A 23,753-nucleotide genomic window follows, 5' to 3' on the forward strand; every position below is an offset into this window, starting at 1 on the left:
ATTTTTTTTTCAATTTTCTTCTTAATTTTTTATCTTTCCTCTTCTTTTTTCTTCATTCATTCTTCACTTTTATTTCTTCTTTTTTTTTCTTAAATCTTTCTTCTTTCTCAATAATCCAGATGGATTGTCCCGTAGGTTCAAACGTATCATAGACCTTGCTGTCGTTTAATCATCTTTCTTTTCCAAACGCATACTAAGGATAGGATTTGTTTGCATTGCTTTCTGATAAATATAAATATTATGATTTCTGTTTGTGGTGAAAAACATCTTTGACTAACTCCTCTTTTCTTTAGAATGAACCTGGGAGAACGGAACCTAGAATGAACGAAAATCGGCTTTCTTGATGATATTTTTTTCACTCCTCACTCTTTTTTCGCGAAAATTTGTGGTAAGCAATTTCAATAAATTGTGTTTTGTCGGGAGTAGTTGAAAAAACGATTCCAAGGACGGAAAATATGGAGTGTAAGTAAAAATATGGTGTAATTTTATCGTCAATGAGTTTTCGCTTGATTTTCATCGCTTTTGTTTCTTTTTCTCGTTCCAGAGAGCGAGTAATGGCGCTTAAGCCTAGGCCTATATGTATACTGATGTACATAAGTATTCGTCATGTTTTCATAGTAATCTATCTTAATTTATGCGAATACTTTTGCCCATCAATGTATTATCCAGGGCACTAGACTAAAAACTGTGTCCCATCCCGAGACGTCGAGGACCCAAGGAATGTACATTAATCTTCTTAGCAAAGTCACTCCCAACGATTTCGTCAATCATATTTTCACCTGAATGTGAAACAGTTGGTACGACTGTCCCCGTTTCTTCCTTTCGTAGATTCAAAACTCTTCGTTGATCATGTTATTTATTTCTAAATAATCTGATTACCGGGGAGTTATGGATTGTCTCCCAAATTCAAGCCTGCACGGTGGGCCTGGCCGTTTTAATACTTGTGTCATATTTATGATATGCTGCAAATATTAATGCAGACAAGAAAATGCTCGGGAACACAACCAACATTTCCAGGATGCTTTTCGATACTGGCTGTGCATGTGCTAAGACAAGACAAGACAATTCTTTATTCTTTATTCTTTCTTCTTTCTTCTTTCTTCTTTCTTCTTTCTTCTTTCTTCTTTCTTCTTTCTTCTTTCTTCTTTCTTCTTTCTTCTTTCTTCTTTCTTCTTTCTTCTTTCTTCTTTCTTCTTTCTTCTTTCTTCTTTCTTCTTTCTTCTTTCTTCTTTCTTCTTTTTTCTTCTTTCTTCTTTCTTCTTTCTTCTTTCTTCTTTCTCCTTTTTTTTCTTCTTTCTTCTTTCTTCTTTCTTCTTTCTTCATTCTTCTTTCTTCTTTCTTCTTTCTTCTTTCTTCTTTCTTCTTTCTTCTTTCTTCTTTCTTCTTTCTTCTTTCTTCTTTCTTCTTTCTTCTTTCTTCTTTCTTCTTTCTTCTTTCTTCTTTCTTCTTTCTTCTTTCTTCTTTCTTCTTTCTTCTTTCTTCTTTTTTCTTTCTTCTTTCTTCTTTCTTCTTTCTTCTTTCTTCTTTCTTCTTTCTTCATTCTTCTTTCTTCTTTCTTCTTTCTTCTTTCTTCTTTCTTCTTTCTTGGAACCGGTTTTCTAAATATAATTGAGTTTGATTGGTTGATGATTTTGCAGGATTAAGTACAGACCGCATTCGATTTCGGAAACATTCGGTTTAGGCAACATTCTATTTTGTTCGACTTATTCATTCTACTCTCTTTTTTCTTCTTTTGCATTCAACTTTCTTCATATAATAAGCGATTACAGGCTTTTATCTTCGTTTTTCTTCAATCTTTCTTCTTCCTTTTTTCTTCTTTCCTTTTCTTTTTTCTTTATTCATTCTTAACTTGTTTTTCTTCCTTTTACTTCCTTCTTCTTTATTTTTCTCATCTTTTCTCTTTTTTTCTCTTTTGGCGTTCAATCTTCAAAGACTGCGTAGCTAGTTTAACTTGTACTATTTTCTAAGGAATTTCAATGTTTCTTTTAGCTATCGGAATCTCAAATAATGGGACAAATAATGTGCGCGAATACAAGAAATTTCCAATTAAAAAAAAAGGACTAACAAGTTTTAGCATATAAATTGCTGCATTCACGAACTCTATTCAAACAAACCGATGTGATAATTTTTTTCTCTTTTCGATGTGTGAAGGAACTTGACATCCTTCACGCTAAGTTGTTATGTCCGTTCTGAAGATCGGATTGAAGATTGCGATAGGTCTCGATCACTCCGATTCCTCTTGGTGGATTCCGAAGCGGATAGCGTGGGTTAGCACATGTTTTTTTTGGGTCACCATTTTCACAATCGCAAAGTATATCCCCAATATAGGAAAGACAGACGTAGTCCTACGTCAAAATGCATCAGCACTCCAACAGAATCACCAACAACATCAACACCATCCACTGCCATCTACGAAGCCAAGCCAAGAAATTTGACAGATATCGAAGGTAGTAGAAGCCTTCACCTATGTATTGATGGTGTTGGTTTGCGTGGATATTGCTTACAAGCAAGAAAACTGGAGTTCTAGGTCGTCTTGCTTGGCATCCAAGTCTCATCCTCCCTTGATACTGTTAGCCACAAAACAATACTCATAAATCATAACTTCTTTGATTCTCTACCGATTCTGACGATTCAGTTAGGTCTCTAGTTTTCAAAACTGGGAAGAGAACAGGAATTGGCCATCTGGTTCCGGAAAAGACCGCGCGCACTAGTGTAAGACGGTATAATGCGCCCCACCTGGCCAAAACGACCCCCTTCGATTTCTAGAAAACTATAACTAATTAAGAGTAAAAATCAGTTGGTACCTTTTATTTGTAAACCCATCATACTATGTGAATGTGGAAGTATTTTTGTATTACACAATGAAAATAATAGCAAAATACAAAAAGTTACAGTTTTGATGTAACTTTTCATGTTCGTTTGCTCAACATTCTGGAGCGACGCATGCACAAAACATGCACTCGAACACTCAGTTGGGCAACAAAATAACTTTTCTCAGTGGTTAATATGATATGAAATTGCTTCCATCTTCAAAAATGTAACGATTTTCGAAAACATGTTTCACTGGCCAAAACGCCCCAGTGTAGGCAGGACGATATGCCCTTACCAACTGGACACAAGCGCAGCGAGCCTGCAGCAGTGGCTTCCAAATTATATGGAAAATATTAAAATGTAATTCACACCTGTTTGAATGGACTTATGTTGGCTTTTTAATATCAAGCACATAAGGATTTGTAACCTTTTTATTATGGGATAGAAAAAATAATAATGAAGGGCTATGAAACGTCACTGGCTAAGGTGGGGCGTATTGCCCAGGCACTTTTTGAAATCCATTTTTTCACGACTTTTCAAAAAAGCTTTTTTACGTGGTATCTGTAATATTTTTATATGACTACTCACGGACAATGCATTTGCGACTTCTTGCACTACCAAATAGCACAAAGTTTGCATGAATTGCGATAAAAAATAAAAATAAAATTGGGTGATACTTTAATTTTACATCACAACTTTATTGACGAAAAAATTGAAGGACTAGAACGAGAATCGAACATAAGCCCGCTGAGTGGTGATCGAAGTAAAGCAGGTTTCACGATTTACACTGAACAAGTATTTCACTGCATCAAGTCATCGACTGCTAGAGCGTTAGGTGCGTCGTAACGGATGCTGCGTTTAGATTTCATGACGACATGTAATTTTAAATCATCTAAAATTGAAAAATATACGATTCAGTTTATGTCATGTGGTTTTGTGTTATTTTATTCACATACGTCACCTGTGATATTCATAATTTTTTGGTGTAGGATTAATTGTCACAAACTTTGCTGATTAATATTTAAATTGGTTCAAATTGATCAAGAAGAGGTTGCTGTTTAAAAACGTGGGTTTAATACTTGCAGAGTGGTAATGTTTGTTGAGTTGTTGATTTCTGCTCTGTTATGCTTCTCCGTATTTGAGCCTTCAAAATCAGGATTAAAATAAAAACCCAGATTAATCCACCTAGCGGTGATGGCGCCTTTCTCGCGTAAAAAGGTAATAAATGTAGCCTTTACGCTTACACCTTGATGATGTACAAGAAAGGCAAAACAGTTACACCATCTAATATTATGATAGAAAATTTACACTAGCAGACGACAGATGGCGCTGCCAAAAGTTTCTCGAATTTCCTATGTTCGAATTTTGGCTTTCGGACAATTTCATAGTACTATGAAACTGAACGAAGAGCATACTTACGCCTAAATGCGTGCAACACGAGCATCTTTATAGTACGATGAAACTCTCAATGGGAGCAAGCCACGGATAAACTTTAAAAATATGTATAGATGCAAGGCATTTTTCATAACACATTATTGTTCTATGTGACTGTGTCTCATCACTATTTTAATATTATCTATTTTTTGCAATTTGCAATTATTATGAAATTCAATAGTGATCAACAGTGTTTTAGTCTCTGTCGGATGCAACTTGTTGCAAGAAAATCGGTTAAGAGTTTCTATGTGAAAATTTGGCTAATGTTTTTTATGGCATTTTGTGCACACACACACGCACACATACACACACACACACGCACACACGGACAGACAGACATTTGTTCAGCTCATCGAGCTGAGTCAGATAATTACATAACACTATGGGTCTCCGGGACTTCTATCAAAAGTTCAAATTTGGAGTGAAATGATAGCCTTTCGGTACAACTTTGTTGTACGAGAAAGGCAAAAACATGAAGAATAATCATTTATTGTACCTCATTCATGTCCCAGGTTGCCAGTTCCTATTCACTGTCCAGTTTTGAACACTAGAGACCCAACTGATTCATATGTCCCGTAACACGGTAGATCACTTTGACGTAGTGTGTTGCGGTGTAAGATCTACCAAACAGAGCCCTAGCTTAATCCATTTTTCTAGCTAGGGCAATAAGTTGTGGTAATTAAGGATTCATCGTATTTCGTCCCCGCTACCAACAGCAGTCTCAGAAATAAAACATAATTAATGTTACCTTGCAGACAGTTGAAAGACTCTAATTCCTCTTGTTTGAGGCTAAACTGTATGCAGCGGAAACAACTTTTCAAGCAATCAGTTAAAAAAACTCGGACCCGGTCCTAGGCTGAACTGACTGCTGGAAAAATCGAGTTAGGGGTTTAAATACGTACTAACTCTTCATGAACTGGTGAAAAATGGTAGTGAGAGGAACACACGGAAGTTCTTATTACTGAACAAATTCTCTTGCTTGAAATGGTCTTGTAGACAGAGCTAAATCCCGGGTTTTAAGAGTTTTACTGGTGATATTCTAGAAGCAAGGCAAGGATGTGGCTAGGGCTCCGATGCATGGCCAAAAACAGTATTACTGTTCTGTTTTCTCAAGAAAAGAATTGATTTCCTATTGATAAGGGGCGCACCTTCAATGGGATTGCTCTCTATGAAGGGTCTAAATAGCGGGACCTTGTCATGGTGGTCTTAAAAAAACAAAACAAACAACTGTATCGAAACCGATACTGCATTGCTTCTCAATAGCACTGGAGTAATTCGACATGCACTTAAACACTAAGGATAAGGGTATCGCTATAATAGATCTAATAATTGGTCGCAGTGGTACACCCGAACAGGAAAAAAAAAACTGATTCATATCACCTGTCATAAGACGAGTTTAAGCAATCCCATTGAATTCCACCACTTAATTGTATCCTGACAGATACGTATTTCGACCTCAACAGTAAGGCCGTCTTCAGTGTCTTGTACTTGACTCGACTTGAAGAAAATGATCGTCGAGTCAAGTACAAGTTAGCCAACAGTCAGCTATCTGTCAGAGACTCTGATAGTAATTGAAGTCAATGAGACTCATCTTATAACTTGTATTCCACTAAAAAGCTCAAAATAATTTTCTTATCTGATTCATATGGTAGATGAATCGTCAAAATCGGTTGACAATCAAAGTAGTAATGATTTTTGAAGTCATTTTAGTGCCTAGAGGATGAGAGTTAAGTGGAGCCAGTTGAACTAGAATTCAAAAACGGTTCCAACTCGAAAAGTTACCGCTACTTAATCTTCTTTCTTCGCACTTCTTCCATATTTCTTCTTTCTTTTTTCTTTTTTTCATTGTTCTTTTTTCTTTCTTTTTTTCTTTCTTTTTTTCTTTCTTCTTTCTTCTTTTTTCTTTCTTTTTTCTTCTTTCTTCTTTCTTCTTTCTTCTTTCTTCTTGCTTCTTTCTTCTTTCTCCATTCTTCTTTCTTCTTTCTTCTTTCTTCTTTCTTCTTTCTTCTTTCTTCTTTCTTCTTTCTTCTTTCTTCTTTCTTCTTTCTTCTTTCTTCTTTCTTCTTTCTTCTTTCTTCTTTCTTCTTTCTTCTTTCTTCTTTCTTCTTTCTTCTTTCTTCTTTCTTCTTTCTTCTCTCTTCTTTCTTCTTTCTTCTTTCTTCTTTCTTCTTTCTTCTTTCTTCTTTCTTCTTTCTTCTTTCTTCTTTCTTCTTTCTTCTTCTTTCTTCTTTCTTCTTTCTTCTTTCTTCATTCTTTTTTTTCTTTCTTCTTTCTTTCTTCTTTCTTTCTTCTTTCTTCTTTCTTCTTTCTTCTTTATTCTTTCAACTTTCTTCTTTCTTATTTCTTCTTTCTTCTTTCTTCTTTCTTCTTTCTTCTTTCTTCTTTCTTCTTTCTTCTTTCTTCTTTCTTCTTTCTTCTTTCTTCTTTCTTCTTTCTTCTTTCTTCTTTCTTCTTTCTTCTTTCTTCTTTCTTCTTTCTTCTTTCTTTTTTCTTCTTTCTTCTTTCTTTTTTCTTCTTTCTTCTTTCTTCTTTCTTCTTTCTTCTTTCTTCTTTCTTCTTTCTTCTTTCTTCTTTCTTCTTTCTTTTTTCTTCTTTCTTCTTTCTTCTTTCTTCTTTCTTCTTTCTTCTTTCTTCTTTCTTCTTTCTTCTTTCTTCTTTCTTCTTTCTTCTTTCTTCTTTCTTCTTTCTTCTTTCTTCTTTCTTCTTTCTTCTTTCTTCTTTCTTCTTTCTTCTTTCTTCTTTCTTCTTTCTTCTTTTCTTCTTTCTTCTTTCTTCTTTCTTCTTTCTTCTTTCTTCTTTCTTCTTTCTTCTTTCTTCTTTCTTCTTTCTTCTTTCTTCTTTCTTCTTTCTTCTTTCTTCTTTCTTCTTTCTTCTTTCTTCTTTCTTCTTTCTTCTTTCTTTCTTCTTACTTCTTTCTTCTTTCTTCTTTCTTTCTTCTTACTTCTTTCTTCTTTCTTCTTTATTCTTAATTCTTCCTTCTTTCGTCTTTCTTTTTTCTTCTTTCTTCTTCCTCCTTCCTTTTTCCTTCTTTCTTCTTTCTTCTTTCTTCTTTTTTGTTTCTTTTTTCTTTTTTGTTCTAGTGTCTTTCTTCGTTGTCGCTTTTTCTTTCTTCTTTCTTCTTTCTTCTTTCTTCTTTCTTCTTTCTTCTTTCTTCTTTCTTCTTTCTTCTTTCTTCTTTCTTCTTTCTTCTTTCTTCTTTCTTCTTTCTTCTTTCTTCTTTCTTCTTTCTTCTTTCTTCTTTCTTCTTTCTTCTTTCTTCTTTCTTCTTTCTTCTTTCTTCTTTCTTCTTTCTTCTTTCTTCTTTCTTCTTTCTTCTTTCTTCTTTCTTCTTTCTTCTTTCTTCTTTCTTCTTTCTTCTTTCTTCTTTCTTCTTTCTTCTTTCTTCTTTCTTCTTTCTTCTTTCTTCTTTCTTCTTTCTTTCTTCTTTCTTCTTTCTTCTTTCTTCTTTCTTCTTTCTTCTTTCTTCTTTCTTCTTTCTTCTTTCTTCTTTCTTCTTTCTTCTTTCTTCTTTCTTCTTTCTTCTTTCTTTCTTCTTTCTTCTTTCTTCTTTCTTCTTTCTTCTTTCTTCTTTCTTCTTTCTTCTTTCTTCTTTCTTCTTTCTTCTTTTTTGTTGTCACTCAACCCATGGAATCCGCCTTTTGGTAGGCAATTATTTGTGTCATTTACACTTTCAATCGCCGTGGAAGGTTGAGTAGTTTTATCACGTTTTAAATACTGGAGTCTGAAAATATTAATTAAGGAAGGGTCATAATCTCACTGTAGGTGGATTAATCTGGGTTTTTTCTTCTTACTTCTTACTTCTTTCTTCTTTCTTCTCACTTCTTTCTTTTTTTTTTCATCTTTCTTCTTTCTTTTTTTTTCTTCTTTCTTCTTTCTTCTTAATTCTCACAAGGTTTTGCCGCAGCAGTGGATGGAAGGTGTCACGTGCAGTGTTGGGAAATGTACATTAAAACACTCTGATTATGCGAATATTTACATTTTATCAGTCAAATTTCATGCACCACACGGTGCACCAAAAAAATGTAGCAAACTGTTTGTTTGTTGCGTGCGGTAAGCTCGTGCGCAGCGTAAACAGCACAGAATCGAGTTTAATTACTTGTGGCGCAAAGCCTAGAAGGAGTGCTATCCGTAGGTACTGATTTATTTGTTCTTATCTCTAAAATGATTACCCACCAAAAACGGGGAGGGAAAATAAAAAAAACATGAGCTGACTGTCGTCTGCTTGGCGTGGCCGCGGCTGCGGCTGCCGTGGTTTTGTTTTTATTTTTTTTGCATGAAAGAATGAATGGTAAAAAGAAATGTCAACCATTCCCGTCCCTGGGTGACTCATCTACAAAAAGGTCGACAAGCTGGATTGTAGCAACTACCGCCCAATCACATTACTGAACGTCGTCTACAAGGTACCACGGACCAGGTTTAGGCGATTGACATTGAATTTGATTGTGCTGAATGGTTTAATTGTCAATCAAAACTGTTTCATACAGATTCTATAACAGTATTATTGCTGGACAAAGTATAATATTATAACTGTTAAGCATGTTAAGGAAATATGTATAAAATTCATAAAAACTTATTAAGTGAACTATGTATATTGCCCTAGTTTGTAAATCATTTCGGCGGGGCGCATATTATCGATCATTTATTATGGAAATACACAATTTTGGAATAAAATCGTTTTCATGTTTTTTTTTAACCATATAGTAAGTGAATTAAACGTGTGGTAGGCCAGGTTAGCCCCGACCAAGGCCACTATGGGGTGGCTCCATACAAGTAGGTGGCCGAAAATATTTTCATTTCATTTCTGCAATATTTCACACTTATATCGTAGATTATTGTCTAAAAGATGTGAAATACTTGTTTTGCAGGTCGTTATTACTTCTAAGGTCTCCAAACTCCCTGGAATACAGACCTTTGATCTCTATGGAATATATACCTTTTATCTACGAATGTCTCATGTACACAGCAGTCTATAGATGTGTATTTTATTGCAGCGCAGACCTGTAGAGTTCAAACTAGAAAATTGTATACTGTTTTTATGTGAATTGAGTTGTGCAGATGTTCTAAGTTGCACAAGGACTCCGTCAAATACAGGCCATTGCATCTACATACGTAACAGGTTGTCTTTGTAGGATTTTTCAGATTGGTCCAGGCTCTTAACCCGTAAAACAAGTGAAGGGAATACAAAATAAAGCTCTATTAAAGCTAAACGAACTCCATGCAATAAAAGCTTCAAGATATATAAGTATACTGCAACAACATTTATTTATTCATTATGTACATGAACATCCTCAACAAAATCATCATTTATTTCTTCAAGATCGATTAAAATATCTGCTATGGTATATTTTTCTGTACTCGAATCTGTTGTATTGCAAGAAGTTTCAGTCACTAAAAAACTTTGAACATCTTCTGGATATTCCAGATTAGATTTATTTTGAAGTCGCTTACCTAAGTTGAGGGAGCTTATCAAAGGATCCGACGAGTTCATAGCACGAATGAAAACGTCATGTAAATTTTCTTCTCTTGAGGCTTTCCTGGCATGATGAGTCCGACTTTTTTTTTAAGTGCTTGTGTTGACACTCAGCTGCTTCTTCAGCCAACATTCCAAGTGGTGCTGATGAATGAATAATTATATCCCCAGCATGAACAAGGACTTTATGCACCGTAGCAGGAATTTTATAACAATCATACAGCTGCAAATATAACCGGTAGGTTGCTTTACAATAACTGTCTAGCTTTTCAGGATTGATTGGCTCTTGGCAGTTTATCGCGATCAGAATGTTCCAGAACCGGTGAATTAGCTCTTCGTTGATATTTAATGCTTCATTTAACAGATTTGGATTCGAAAACGCTCGTCGACAAATGTTTCCAGTTGTACTTGATCCTGCTCCACCTTGCCTTGGCTGGTCGACTCTCACACCAAAGCTATCATAAAGCCTTTTCTGTATAAGTTGTTTTCTCTTCAAGTACGCTTCCTTTAATATCTTTGATACCTGCCACTTTTTAAAATCCATTCGGTAAGATATGTGAAGAAGGCACTCGAAAAATCGCATCCATGCATGTAATGGAGATATTCCATAAATAAGTGTCCCTATCCCTATCTGGTGTATATCCTTGTTCAAACTTCTAGAATATTTGAAAAACAAAACAGTTTTTAAAAATGTACAAGTATTTCTTTAAAAAAAATAATACCTCTAGGCTTGTCATTACATTTGGAGTGGCTTTACAAATTGGGCAATTTCGCATAGATGACGTACCAGTTATGTAATTTAGAACTTTACCATCCACCATGCTCATGACATTGACAGATATATTCCAAAGCTTTTTCAACGCGATCTACCTGACGCCCCTCGTGAGCTCTAAATACTTCAATGAGTTGCCTATAATTCATGATTCACCAAATAATAAGTACAAACACTTCACACGATTTACCTTCGCAATCACAGCTCACACTCAGATAGACATTCATAAATGTTCTGTTTATTTATTTCACCTAGGTACATACCAATAATTATCGAAAGATGTCCTTAGGTACAGACATTTTTGCTTCTTGTATTCACATATTGGATTTTAATTAATATCAAAATTTTACTTTTTATGAAATAATTTCAAATGAAGCCTAGAGTATTTTCGTAACCCTCAAGAGTATATTGTTTTTTTTCATATTTATTTGCTTGATACTTGATAGATAATGAGTTGCCTCCTCTTGGTGAGCCTACGCCAAATGGAGTATCATATAGCTGCATAAGCTATCGTGTACACGGCCTACCACGAAGCCTACGACACTTTTCGTGTTATCTACTATCTCTATTTTAACTGTTCTTGATACTCTTTTGTCATACGCATGGGATTTGTATCCAGCCCATCACAGTCTGCCGTGTATTATGAGAATAATTACATTTAATGTTTCAAAATTAATGACTTTTTTTCGAAAAAGTTATCGGAATCGCAGATTTGCAGCCATAAGCAGCTGTAATTTGTTTTAATGCCTTCTGGGAGGTCCAAAGTGGTCGTAGTGGTAGTCGCTAAGCGAAACTTTGAGAAACTTTTTTTGTATGGAACTTTTTGTATGAAAAAAAAAAAAAATTCTTCGGGTCATTTTCGGATGTTTCACTAACTATTTTCCCATAACTAACCGGTTCTTCGCAAGTCCATGAAACAAGCTTTCAGAAACTTTTTAAAGAGTTGGAAAAGAGCTACTGTAGCCGAAGATATTGACAGTTGAATAATGCATTGATTTTTCAAGAACTGAAAAGTGTCTGGCTCTAATGCCTATATCTTGATAACCATATGGCTTAGAGTGCTGATATGCTGGGGTTTAATGCTCCAAAGCATTAGCATTTAGTAGGTCAACTTGAATTACGAATCAGAGAAAGTCGATTTTTTATTTTCGGCCACCTGATTCCCCATAGTGCAAGGGCGCCATGTGATCACAAATTATTCTCAAATTCCCAATTCATGCGATCAGACGATTTCCACGGTAATCAACGATTCCGTAATCAACCGTTTGACCAGTATCCGGAGAGCCATTTTCTTTTTCTTTTCCCTGTGGCGCGTTTACCTCAATTTAGGAAATTTGTGTTATCGCCTCCACTGTCTTTTTCATCATTTGATTGGCGTATGAGGAAGTAAAAGATAAGATGAGGAAAAACAAATGGCAAGGAGCATGGAACAGGCTTTTGGGGAAGAAGCTCTAGAAGGGGATTTTTCAATACGCTCAAGGCGAAACACAAGACTTGGTGGCTCGCAGCACCTGAATTCAAATTGATGACATTCTAATTAATTGTTTTCCTGATATTTCCAAAACATTAACTACTATTTTTTTGAACAATCATTTGGCCTAGTGCGTAATTTTTGAACGCGTCATTAAAAAAATGGTTACTTAGTATATGAAAATTTCATCATATTTGTAGTTCACCAAAATTTCAGGTCAATCGATCATCGGGGTACAAAGTCACAGCTTGTCAAAGTTGACCATTTTGTATGAAAAACGGCCTCCGCTGCTATTATTCTGAACACAGTTGTACACGAATGTAGCGATAGATAGTTTGTGTGAATTTGAGATAAATCAACTCATTTTATACAGACAAACTATTTGCCTATTTTTCCAGTGGCATTTCCGATTCCATTAAACCAGAAACTTGTATGAGTTCAGGTGAGGTGAAAAGACAAAGTGAAGACGTTGAATATTCGATGGGTATTGATAATATGAGTTTGATTGTTTCCCTTAGGTCTATATAAACTGTTTAAGCCTCAAATGAAGAGCTTTAAATGATGGAAACTGATTTACTTCAAAGACGATTTTTTTTGGTACAAGCAATTTCACCAGCGCCATCAAATTATCGACAGACCCGATGGCTATTCTGGCCATTGATCAACCCACTCGACTTGGTTTTTTTTTACACAGCTTGGACCAATCGACCATCTACCAATCCAGTCCAGAGTTGAATTTTATTTACATTCCTATAGTTCCTACCTACCAAGCCACTCCAGATTTGGGTTTTTCTTAATCCATATGACGACGATTATTAGGATTAATGGCGACTCTGAAGGTCATCCAATCCACTGCAAAAAAGATTATTTTGTTCGTCTAGGACGGATAGAGCTCCAAACACCGATCAACACACATGTTTTTGGCCTAGATCCTAGATTTTATTTTAGCTAGATCCACTAGTGCGTGAATTCACAACAAGGAAGTTCGGAATTTTTTGTGCAGCATCCGCTCATTGCTAAATCATTTTTTTTGTTTTCTTGTGCCGCATGCCTTCCACGAAGATAGTCGCGCAATCCAAAATCAGGATGTCTGGTAACATAAATAAATCATTTATTTGAGAAACTGCATAAATCCATTTTACACAATTTCGATTTTTTCGATACAGATCAATAGTTTGTGGCAAAACTCAACACCCTGGGGCATTTTTAGTGCCAAAACTGTAAGCAGTACTCCATAATTGCTCTTCAAAGTGCGTGGACATATGTAGTTTCTAAAAAAAAATCAAAAATTTGTTCATACATTCCTGAACAAATGAAAATTTATCGTATTTTTTGCCAGAATACGTATTTTTGGACGAGAATTCTGAATATATGAAAATCTCAATTTGGCCAAAAATGTTACATATGCAGTTTCTCAAACAAACGGTTCAAATAAATCAAAAACATTCAAAACTCCTTCGTACGTTACTTCAAATTGTATGTTTTAAAGGATTGAAAAAAAAATCTTCTAGTGACAATGTATTAAAAGTGTATAAATATAGGGTTACTGCTCCTGAACTCATAGCTCCGATATTCATCCCACGCAAAACAATGAAAAGGTATTTGTTTCTTATTTTTCTGATTTTTTTTCAGCATTGAGCACGCATGTTAGCTAAAAGAAACGACGAAATTGGTGCCGTATTTATTTGTTTCGCTATGAGATGAATATATGTTCAGTGAGATGGAAAACGGTACAGTTCCCCTACATAATAATGTATAAAATCTTCGTGCTTCGATGTCGTCATGACGATTTGGTTGCACGACGAAATATGCAATTTAAGTACAATTGGCCAGAATACGGATTTTTTGACAAGGATTCAGAGTATATAAAAATCTCGTTAAGGTAAAAAAATGTTACATACGTAGTTTCTCAAACAAACGGTTCATTTATAATACCGTGAATCGTGATGTATGCATGATACTAAGCATGATACAGCTCCATTTAAAAATGCAATACTTCCACTGTGAACCTCCAAGTCCTACAAAAGCCTTTTAAAAACTCAGCAGAGATATCAAACAATTAAAATTTTAATGAAAAATTGATTTACAAACAAACCCACTTTATTCACGGGCAGCATCAATCAAGCCTTTTGAAATCGAACGCGCTCTCCAAGTATAGTACTGCACGTAATTAAATTCCATTTAACTTCTGCACCGAGCCACGGCATCAGTAGTAAGCAAAAACCAATTCCTCCCAGCCGTGAACTTTCACCCCACGCGATTGACGACGCCGCCGAAACATTAAAATCTCATCAATCAACACAAGATTTCATCGATGAATGAATCGCACACAAAAGCCGGGACGCGTACGCAATAGTCACCGGAGTTATGGATTTGACCAAGGGCTGACTGCCAGGCTGCGCTTTACGGCCCATTGAAACACAATTCGTGATTAATAGCAGACAAATTAGCAAACCAGTCAAGCGATTATCGGGCAATGATTTCCCAGAGTCCCTTACTATGGATAGGCTCGACAACATAGTGTTATATATTGAACTTACAAAACCAAACTGTCAGACGAGGCTTACAATCTCAAGGGCATGCGTTTCGTACTATCCCATCTTCAAAATTCGATTCGGTAGAACAGGATGTAACAGAATAGAACAGTCTACCTTGCGGAATAGGACTAGAGTGAAAACGCACTTTTCTCTCGAAAAAAAGTGTTTTTTTTTCTTATGTGGAAATCCTAAATTTTGTTGTAAACCATAAACGATAGAGACATATATTCAGAAGTCTGCAATTTGCATTATTATTATTATTATTATTATTATTATTATGTACAGCTTCACGAAACTATTTTCCAGAACCGGGACAGGTACATATTTGTAGTAGGCGACAAACTGGTTAACCAAGTTGTGTTTTAAGGTCACTCCTGACGGAATCCAAGTTCCAAAGTGCTCGCGTTTTCGGGGGCACACCATCCGATTGAGAGGCGGCGCACAGCTGTCATTTTTGTTGATTTAGCTTTGCTGCGTCGCAGCATGCGTGAAATTATAAAAATGACAGTTGTGCGTTGCTTCCGAATCGAGTGGTGTGCCCCCGAAAACGCCAGCACTTTTAAACTTGGATTCCGTCAGGAGTGACCTTAAAGCAAGCTGTTGGTGCACAATCTTGGCTACTTCGTTATGACGACCGAAATAGGCTGAATCAGCTAAGGCTGAACACCCGGACACGATATGTTCGATCGTTTCTCCTACTGAATTGCACTTCCTGCAGCGGTAGATTTCGTGGCGGTTCTGGCTTTCCACGAAGTATCTTCGCAACTGCTGGATCTGGGAAACACATAGTGTTTGTATATCGGTGACGCCTCTTCCTCCTACTGTACGTGGCAGAGTGACTCTCTCAATGGACGATTTTGGATGGCGCATGCGATGCTTAGTGAACGCCACTCGTACTGCTCGTTCTAACGCCTCCAAGTCAGTCTTGGTCCACTTCACCACCCCGAAACTGTATGTCAACAAGGGCACAGCAAACGTGTTTATCGCCTTCACCTTGTTGCCGGCCGACAAGAGGCTCTTCAAAATACCTTTGACACGATGCAAGAACTTTTCCTGCAGCTCTTTCTTGATCGTCGTATGGCGAATTCCTTTCAGTTGCAGGAAACCTAGGAACTTGTACGTTTCGCCTTCAACCATGTTTCGGGCCTTCTTCAGGGAGGCCCGAACCAAGGGTCGAAACGTCGGATGTTGTAGAATCACTCCGCTTTATAAATTCTATGACCAGAAAAGCCAAAACAGATGGATTTTTCGTTATCTACCCTGGTCGTTCCCAATACAAATAATAAAATACAAACTCTTAACTGGAAAGCGGAGGCCCTCATTAAGAAGACCTCCGCGGTGCCGGGGCACCATTGATGGAAGAGTTTAATGCTATTCGTCTGTGGGTGCGTTATCCTTAATTGGAAGAACGCAGATTTTGGAAATGGCTCTCTTGAAAATCCCATCTTTGGTACGAACGTCCACTACTCGGACGTTTCCATCCGCACCGGTGTAGATTTCTGCCACTCGTCCCAATTTCCATTTTAGTGGAGGTAGGTTATCCTCCTTGACTAAAACCATAGTGTCGACCTTGATGTTGTTGCGCTTTTTGGTCCATTTGGTCCTGTTGTGCAGGTCCGAAAGATATTGGGTCTTCCACTTTTGCCAAAGCTTTTGAACGAAATCTTGTGATTGCTGCCAGGCGGATAAGCGATTTTCAGGTATCTCCTGGAGATCGGGTTCCGGAATTGCCGTCAGAGGTCTTCCTACGAGGAAGTGTCCTGGGGTCAGTGCAGCGTAATCGTTGGGATCGCTAGTGAGAGGAGCTAGTGGGCGTGAATTCAAAATCGCCGCGACTTGCTGAACTATAGTATGTAGTTCGTCGTAACTTAGCTGCTGGTTCCCAACGACCTTACGAAAGTGGCACTTAAACGTTTTTACCACAGTCTCACATAATCCGCCGAAATTCGGCGAACGGACCGGGGCGAAGTCGAATTGAATTCCTTCATCCTCGGCAGTACGGACTACGGTATGCTGAAACTGCTGGTCTAGGAACTGGAGGCGCAACTCTTCCAATTCTCTGTTGGTCCCTACGAAGTTGGTGGCATTGTCGCACATGACCACCTGAGGTTTTCCTCGAACCGCAACGAATCGCTTGAAAGCAGAAAGGAAAGCTTGCGTCGACAAATTCGCTACAACCTCCATGTGAACGGCTTTCGTTGTCAGACATACAAATATCGCCACGAAACATTTCACTGGTGTTCTGCGACGAACTGGATATTTGATGTAGAATGGACCACACAGATCTACACCAACCTTCAGAAAAGCGACTGCAGGGTTGACTCGAACGGACGGAAGATCGGCCATCAGTTGCTCGTGTACAGTTTGCTTGTTCCGGAAGCATGTTACACACTTGTGGCAGACGGTACGAGCCACATCGCGTGCGTTTGTGGGCCAGAATTTTTCTCTGACGGAAGCTACGAGTAGCTGCTGACCAGCGTGGAAAAGTTTACGGTGGTAGTGTTCCACGACTAATTTGGTAAACGGATGACGATGATGTAAAATCATCGGATGTTTGCGACTCTCCGGGATAGGTGCATGAGCAAGCCGGCCGCCAACTCGAATCGTTTTCCCAACCATAATAGGATTGAGCGCATGAATCTTGGACGAAGTTTTTACTTCTCGACTGCGAGACAAAGCTGCTACTTCTTCGGGAAAGCTATCCCCCTGGGCTAGGCGAACTAATACTTCAGTCGCTTCGTTCAGCTCCTGTAGCTTGATTGTCCCTGAACGTTTGCTGGCGAGGTTGTTTGGTGAACAGTTGTGAACGAATCGACGGATGTATGCAACTAATCTAACGAGATCAGTGAACGAAGATCGAAGAGCGAATAATTCGCTAGGCGATTTCGCTCGAGCTGGCAGCGCAACAGTTGATCGTTCTTCTAAAAGGGATTGTTCGATGTCTCGTAGAGGGACTGTACAGCTGGGCCTTATTGCACGATCCTGCCGCAACCAGAGTGGGCCTTCAAACCACAACGTTTCGTATTTTAATTGTGCGGGAGTCATCTGTATATCTGCGGGATTATTTGCACCAGCAACCCCTAGCAGCACACATGTTCCTCATGGGTTTCTGCAACTGATATGTGACCAGATTCAGTCACAATCAAGTTGCTGTAACCATTTTTGTCTGACTTGTGCTGCTCGGGACATGGTTCCATACCTCGCTGCTAGTAATGTGCTGGATCTCCGAAACACGATTTGCAACGAAGAGTTGCCAGCGAGATGGTGGAGAAGCCAGCCAATACTTGGCGATTGTCGAGTCTGTCCAAAAGAAGGGTTGGAACGTGGGAGGCACCATAAGCGGCATTTGATACGTCACAGAACCCGTGCAACTCTACCGTGGCAAGATCGTTGGAGAATGACACTCAACGGGGTACGGTGAGAGTATCCAATGCCATGAGATTCCTTCGAATTTCGGTCCAGATCCTGTGTAGCTGAATCGTCCCAGTCACATTTCTGCTTCCATAAAGTTTGCAGGTAAATTTTTGCTTGTACAACTACCCGAGTGGGTCGAAAATCTTTGCTAGCTCCGACAATACGGTTCTCTTGGTAATACTTGCCTCCGATGCAAGGTTTAGTATGGTGAATTTGAAGATGTCGGCTGCTGGCTCCCAAATCAAACCAAGCGGTTTTACTGCAGAAGTTGACGAGTCCAGTTCGAAAGAAGTCCGCTCATCCCGAAGCCCAATAGGAACGTCAGAAAGTAACTCATCGCTGCTGGAGCTCCATTTTCGCAAGATTAAGCCGGCTGAGTTTGTCAGATCTATTAAATCAGCTACAAGAGCCTTGCTTTCGTCCAGTTTATCTGTTCTGGTTAATAAGTCGTCGACGTAAAAGTCCTTCTTGACAGTCTTTGCGGCGACAGGATGTGTTGTTTCGCCTTCACTTCCCGGGCAGAACTTATGAACAGAATAACAAAACATGATATGGACTTGATTGATATAAGAGATAAAAAAACAGGCAACAATATCAAAAATTTGCACCGAAATATCATTTAAATATCAAGATATGCTATGGATAAGAACAAACTAATGGCACATGATATTGATCACTTCTTACAAATAGCATAACTTGATCTTTTTATGATATTTCAGTGCAAAATATTGATATTATCTCTGATCTTTTATCTCTTATATCAATCATGTCCATATCTCATTTTGCTATCTTATCAACATTTGATATTATTGAGCTATTTTCGTCTACTCGGGTTCCTAAGCGTTGCAGACACTTTGTTGCAAGGTAAGATGCGGCGCTAGTTCCATAAGTGACTGTGGTCAACTTGTACGATTTGACCGGATCATCAGGGCACGATATCCAACGGATGCACTGGAGTAACTGGTCCGCACGTCAAACGTCCACCATCCTATATATTTTTGCCACGTCTACAACGAGTGCATGGCTCCAAAACCGGAAGCGTAAGGCAATGGTGTGCAGATCATCCTGGACAACTGGACCCACCATCAACCCATCATTTAGGGAGATTCCTGTTGTCGTGCGGCATGAAGCGTCGAATACGACCCGGAGTTTTGTGGTGGTGCTGTCAGGCTTCAATACAGCGTGATGTGGCAAATAGTAGACAGGTTCTTCTCCTTCTAGTACTTCTTCCATATGGCCCATGGACTTGTATTCCTCGATGAAGTCGAAATACGCCTCTTTCAAAGTACTGTGTGTTGCAAACCGACGCTCTAGTCCATGGAATCGCTTTAAAGCGGTGGCCTTGGAGTCACCCAATCTTTGAATGACAGCTTCCTTTTTTGGTAGAGTGACTACGAATCTACCAACTTCATTGCGGATGGGAGCTCGTTCGAATATCTCTTCACACGCTGATTCTTCCACGGACAACGTGCCTCCAGAGTGGCAAGACTCGAGCTCCCAAAATTTGGTGAGCAGATCGTTGAGATCAGGAGAAGTGATAGGGTGAGAATGGGTTCGTTGTGCTACTGGAGATGATCCAGGTACACGGCCAGAGACAACCCATCCAAAAACGGTTTCATGAAGAGTGGGTCCACCGTCGCATAGTTTGATCTTGCCTCCCCCCAGTAAATCGTAATAATACTCAGCACCGATGATCATATCGATTGATCCAGGCTCAAAGAACGTAGGATCCGCCAACATCAGGTGCTCTGGAATCGCCAAGTGCTGCACATTTACGCATTAGGTCGGCAAATCGGATGTCAGCTTGGGAAAGACATGTAGCTGAATGTGCTCCGCATAGGAGGAAATTTTCAGCGACCGCGGCATTACGGTTGCGCTCACCGTTCTTGATGATTTCGTAGAAGTACCCCCAATACCGACTATAGATAGGTGATCAGGCAATCCTACTAGTTTAAGCTTCTGGCATAGACTCCGAGTGATGAAGCAGTATTCGGAGCATGAGTCGAGAAGCGCTCTTGCAAGCTGCATGTTTCCAAATTGGTCTGTTATGCGCACCAAGGCGGTGGACAACAGAACTTGACGAGATGGAATATTGATGCTCACCAGCAGTGAGTTAGTGTTATGAGAGGGAGTACGATCTGTGGTGGGTTGTGGGTGTGAAAGTGTGCTTGCGATTGGGAATGAACTTGTGTTGGGTCCTGTGCTTTGTCCTTTGGGTCCTGTGCGATCTGTGACGACGTAGCAACTGCTCCGCCTTCTGTTGCACCGGAATGCAGAAACTAGATGTGACGATGAGAAACATTTTAAGCAAAGACCACACTTTTTCACCTTCTCGTAGCGTTCAGGCACTTTCATTTTCAGGAACCGCTGGCATCTGAATGCTGAATGCTGGAATTCTCCACAAAAAGGACATCGATTGAAAAACTGCATCGAAGGATGACTCACAGAAGTTTTCGGTTTGCGGAATTTGGTGTGGGTGAAAGGTTTTTCTGGAGCAATTGACTGGAGCACAGAACATTGGTTTCGCAGAAATTCGATGAGTTCTTCGTATTTGGGAACCTCCTTGGAGCAATGATGCGACTCCCAATAGCGAAGCGACAATCTAATCTGGAACACACCATATGAACCAGGATGGTGCTCCAGTTAGCGGTATGCTCCCCGATTTTCTCCATCATTTGAAGGTTCCGATCATATTCGCTGAGTAGGTGATTCAGCGCTTCGTAGCTTTCGCGCTTCATCGGTCTACAGCAAACAGAGCATCTAGATGGGCCTTCACTATAAGTTTCCGATTCTCGTAGCGTTTCTGCAGAAGATCCCAGGCGATAGCGTTGTTTGCTGATGTCATCTCCAGCGCTGCAACTTCCTGCAATGCTTCACCCACTAACGATGACCTTAAATAAATAAACTTGTCCATGTCGTACAGCTGACGGTTACGGTGGATTAAGCTCTGGAACATGTCTCGAAAAGTAGCCCACTCTCGAAGACGACCGCTGAAGCTTGGCAATCGCAGTTCTGGCAATTTAACTGTCGATGTAGGATTAACTGCTGGCAGCGAAGCGACTGTTGTCTGTACTGCAGGTGCAGCTCCTGGAGTGGATTCGTTCTTTAACGATCGCAAGGATGAACGCAAATCACAATAAACGTCTTCGGTTTCCGCGATTACTTCTGCGCTTTCTTTACATCGCCGTTCGGCCAGAATCTCCAATCTGGCAGTTCGTTCCTCGGAGCTTTCCTTCGATTCTGCTACTCCTTTTTCGGCGATTCCCTCCGCTACCTCTTTGATTCTTGACCGAATCGCATAGAATTTCGACATGGCCGCCTCCAGCATCTCTAGCCTGGTGTCGATGTGCGCGTAGTGCTTCTCTTTCTTAAACCTATCGATAAAGCGCCTCACCCCATCGAAGGTATTCTGTAGCTGTCGCGCTTGCCGCTTCAATTCCTTCAATTCACTCGCCATCTTCTCTTTATCACTCTCCAACTATTATTTTTCTAAGTACTGATTGTCTATTTAAGCCACACTAATTGAAATGAATCAATCCCCAAATAGTCTAAGCTACACCGAACAGTCACAGTTCACAGTGAATTAGTATCACCACCACTAGTTTCTTCGAACTAAGTCCGCACTGTAATTGATTCAATCAATCAATGGAAATTGATAGTCATATTCACACATCACTTTTAGCACTATTCCACAGTAATTCGACGATTCGCGATTCCTCAACATCCCACGGGATGACAATGACAGAATTCAAGCAAATTGGTTGACTGCAGCAGGGGAACCAACCGAACGAACAACAAGCCACGCCACGCCGAACAACGCCAGCAGAAACCAAGACCGCCAATCAAGAGGACACCAGGATCAGATTCCCAAAAGAAAACCGCATGAACTATTTCATATTTAATTGGCATTTCAGCATGCCGTTTTATTGCTTCAATTACCCACAAATTATTTGGTGCGCATCTCATGCATGATGACACCACAGATCACGAAATAGTACTTCCCCGATTCCAATCCTTGTTCCGTTCCGTAATCCTTCCAGGTTTCCTTCCACGCTCTCGTGTTCCTCCTCCGTGGTCACCAACTAGCAAGCTTCAATATGGGTCAGCGACCGGTCAAATGATAGTGTTGGATGGTTCGATGACTGACTTCACTTATTATCTGCTTCTCTTCACGACGCTAATGGCCGACTTCAATTGTCCACTGTTCACTCTTATGACGGATACCCAAGCCAAGCTTTTCAATAACTAAAATTTTATTGCTTTCTATGAAATTGCCCGAGCAACTTTATTCGTGGTGTACATGCGCGCACGGTCGGTGTCGATAGCTAACTGACTTACTACCCTGTATATATATTACGATACACAAGGGTCAGTGTGGTGATTTTATGCGCGATAATAGCCGACCGCGGTCGATCGGTACCTATCGTTAGAGTATACAGAATGTGCAATAGCAATATTGATTCGAGATGTATAAGGGAGACTAATATTGTTTCGGTGCTGTGGAACATGTCTGTGTTGCCTATCGTACTAAACACTTTTCTTTAATGACTTAAATTGATTGATGATTCTAGTTGCTTTACATCTTTTGTCAAGAATCTCACAATATGATCTCCTTCATGATGCTTCTTACAAACCATCCGTTTGTTGATCAAACAAATTCGCAATCAATATCAAATCTCATCCACTTGCCGACACAACCAGCAAAGCTACTAAAACACACATACGTCATAAAATCATCCTCATTAGAAAATCGGGTCACTGGCAATGATCCCGGAGAAGCATACGCTTCTAAAATGAACAGCAACTCACTCACAGCGGTTCGCAGAGCTTCTAAAGTAAATTGCATTCCTCGCCTGGACATACGTTACAGTGCATCCCGTCCGACCCTTCTCGTCGTCGCCATGTTTCTTCCGTTTCATAATTGCCATTCCAACTCATAAGAAGATTAGATAATGATAGCCAGCAATTTGAGGATATGTTTAGTGTCATTTAATCACTTTCAGACGAGAAAACATCCCGTTCCTCAGTGACCGCACTCGTCCATATAGCAGTGAGCGACAGAGCGTATCAACCAGGGAATTCCATCCAACGGACCAACTCCATCCCCGTATGGTAAGTTAAATACTCCTTGCAACGAACGGAGCACTTTTGAACTCTTTTGCTGACTGCTGCAGCATTCAAACACTATACGAGTCATCGTTCATGCACACATTTTGCTGCAGCACCAACTGCAGATTTAAATCCTTATTCATAGAAGGGAAAAGTTAGTACTAGCTGGTGTATGAGAAGATGGACCACCTGATTTGGAGCCTAATATTAGGAATATTAAAGTAAGGAGAGATCACTAAATAAATGTAATTATAATTGGCTACCCCTAATTTTCTAATTGTCCATTGAACAAAAGTATTTTGTTTTATAAGAAGTTTATATTTATGGTAATCGAACCCATTAACAGTAAAATATAATGAATTATTGGAATTTAAAATATATCTGAATAATACCAAACTTACGATAATCTTGTATACTAGACACATGCAGAGTGACGCTGCACTAGTCAGTTTAGAAAAAAAACTTTCTCCAGCTGATACCCTCCGTCAGGTGAAAAGTTTGCAAATAATGTGTAACATTTCCGTTTGTATGCGCTCCCAAAGCAAAATACAAGTTTAGCTGGAGATGTCATAGCCATAACTTTCACCCTTCCACCCAGTCGGCGACAGTCAGTCAGTTATAAATATTTACATAAATAAGAATGAACCTAAAACAACCAATGCCATTGGCAGATGGGGTAGGAAAATAAATGTTTTTTTCCTTCCTCGAACAGTACACGTAGTAGAAACTGGAGTA

General features: G+C 39.2%; 4 protein-coding genes across 4 annotated transcripts; all 4 read right to left on the reverse strand.

Annotated features, from left to right (window-relative positions):
• Window positions 1–1,205: 1,205 nt before the first annotated feature.
• LOC134209660 (axoneme-associated protein mst101(2)-like) lies at window positions 1,206–7,798 on the reverse strand (the record flags this gene model as incomplete). The annotated part of the gene is given in 3 exon segments (XM_062685668.1): window positions 1,206–1,584; window positions 6,229–7,033; window positions 7,345–7,798. Coding segments are annotated over 3 exon segments (1,638 nt in total), but the record flags the coding sequence as incomplete, so codon positions are not given.
• Window positions 7,799–15,866: 8,068 nt separating this feature from the next.
• On the reverse strand, window positions 15,867–17,540 carry LOC134206897 (uncharacterized). The gene has a single exon (XM_062682640.1). It carries the CDS (start codon window positions 17,538–17,540, stop codon window positions 15,867–15,869), a length of 1,674 nt encoding a protein of 557 aa, XP_062538624.1.
• A 1,341-nt stretch (window positions 17,541–18,881) lies between these two features.
• LOC134206898 (uncharacterized) lies at window positions 18,882–19,649 on the reverse strand. The gene has a single exon (XM_062682641.1). It carries the CDS (start codon window positions 19,647–19,649, stop codon window positions 18,882–18,884), a length of 768 nt encoding a protein of 255 aa, XP_062538625.1.
• A 994-nt stretch (window positions 19,650–20,643) lies between these two features.
• LOC134206899 (uncharacterized) lies at window positions 20,644–21,366 on the reverse strand. Its single transcript, XM_062682642.1, has one exon. The coding sequence runs from the start codon at window positions 21,364–21,366 to the stop codon at window positions 20,644–20,646; it is 723 nt and encodes a 240-aa protein (XP_062538626.1).
• Between the last annotated feature and the right edge of the window lie 2,387 nt (window positions 21,367–23,753).

This window comes from Armigeres subalbatus, chromosome 1, assembly GCF_024139115.2.
Source record: "Armigeres subalbatus isolate Guangzhou_Male chromosome 1, GZ_Asu_2, whole genome shotgun sequence".
In the NCBI taxonomy this organism is placed as follows: domain Eukaryota; kingdom Metazoa; phylum Arthropoda; class Insecta; order Diptera; family Culicidae; genus Armigeres; species Armigeres subalbatus.

What these genes read in the sequence shown, in the direction of transcription:
- LOC134206897 (XM_062682640.1), bottom strand. Translation starts at nt 17,540, where the DNA reads ATGACTCCCGCACAATTAAAATACGAAACGTTGTGGTTTGAAGGCCCA.
- LOC134206898 (XM_062682641.1), bottom strand. Translation starts at nt 19,649, where the DNA reads ATGTTGGCGGATCCTACGTTCTTTGAGCCTGGATCAATCGATATGATC.
- LOC134206899 (XM_062682642.1), bottom strand. Translation starts at nt 21,366, where the DNA reads ATGGCGAGTGAATTGAAGGAATTGAAGCGGCAAGCGCGACAGCTACAG.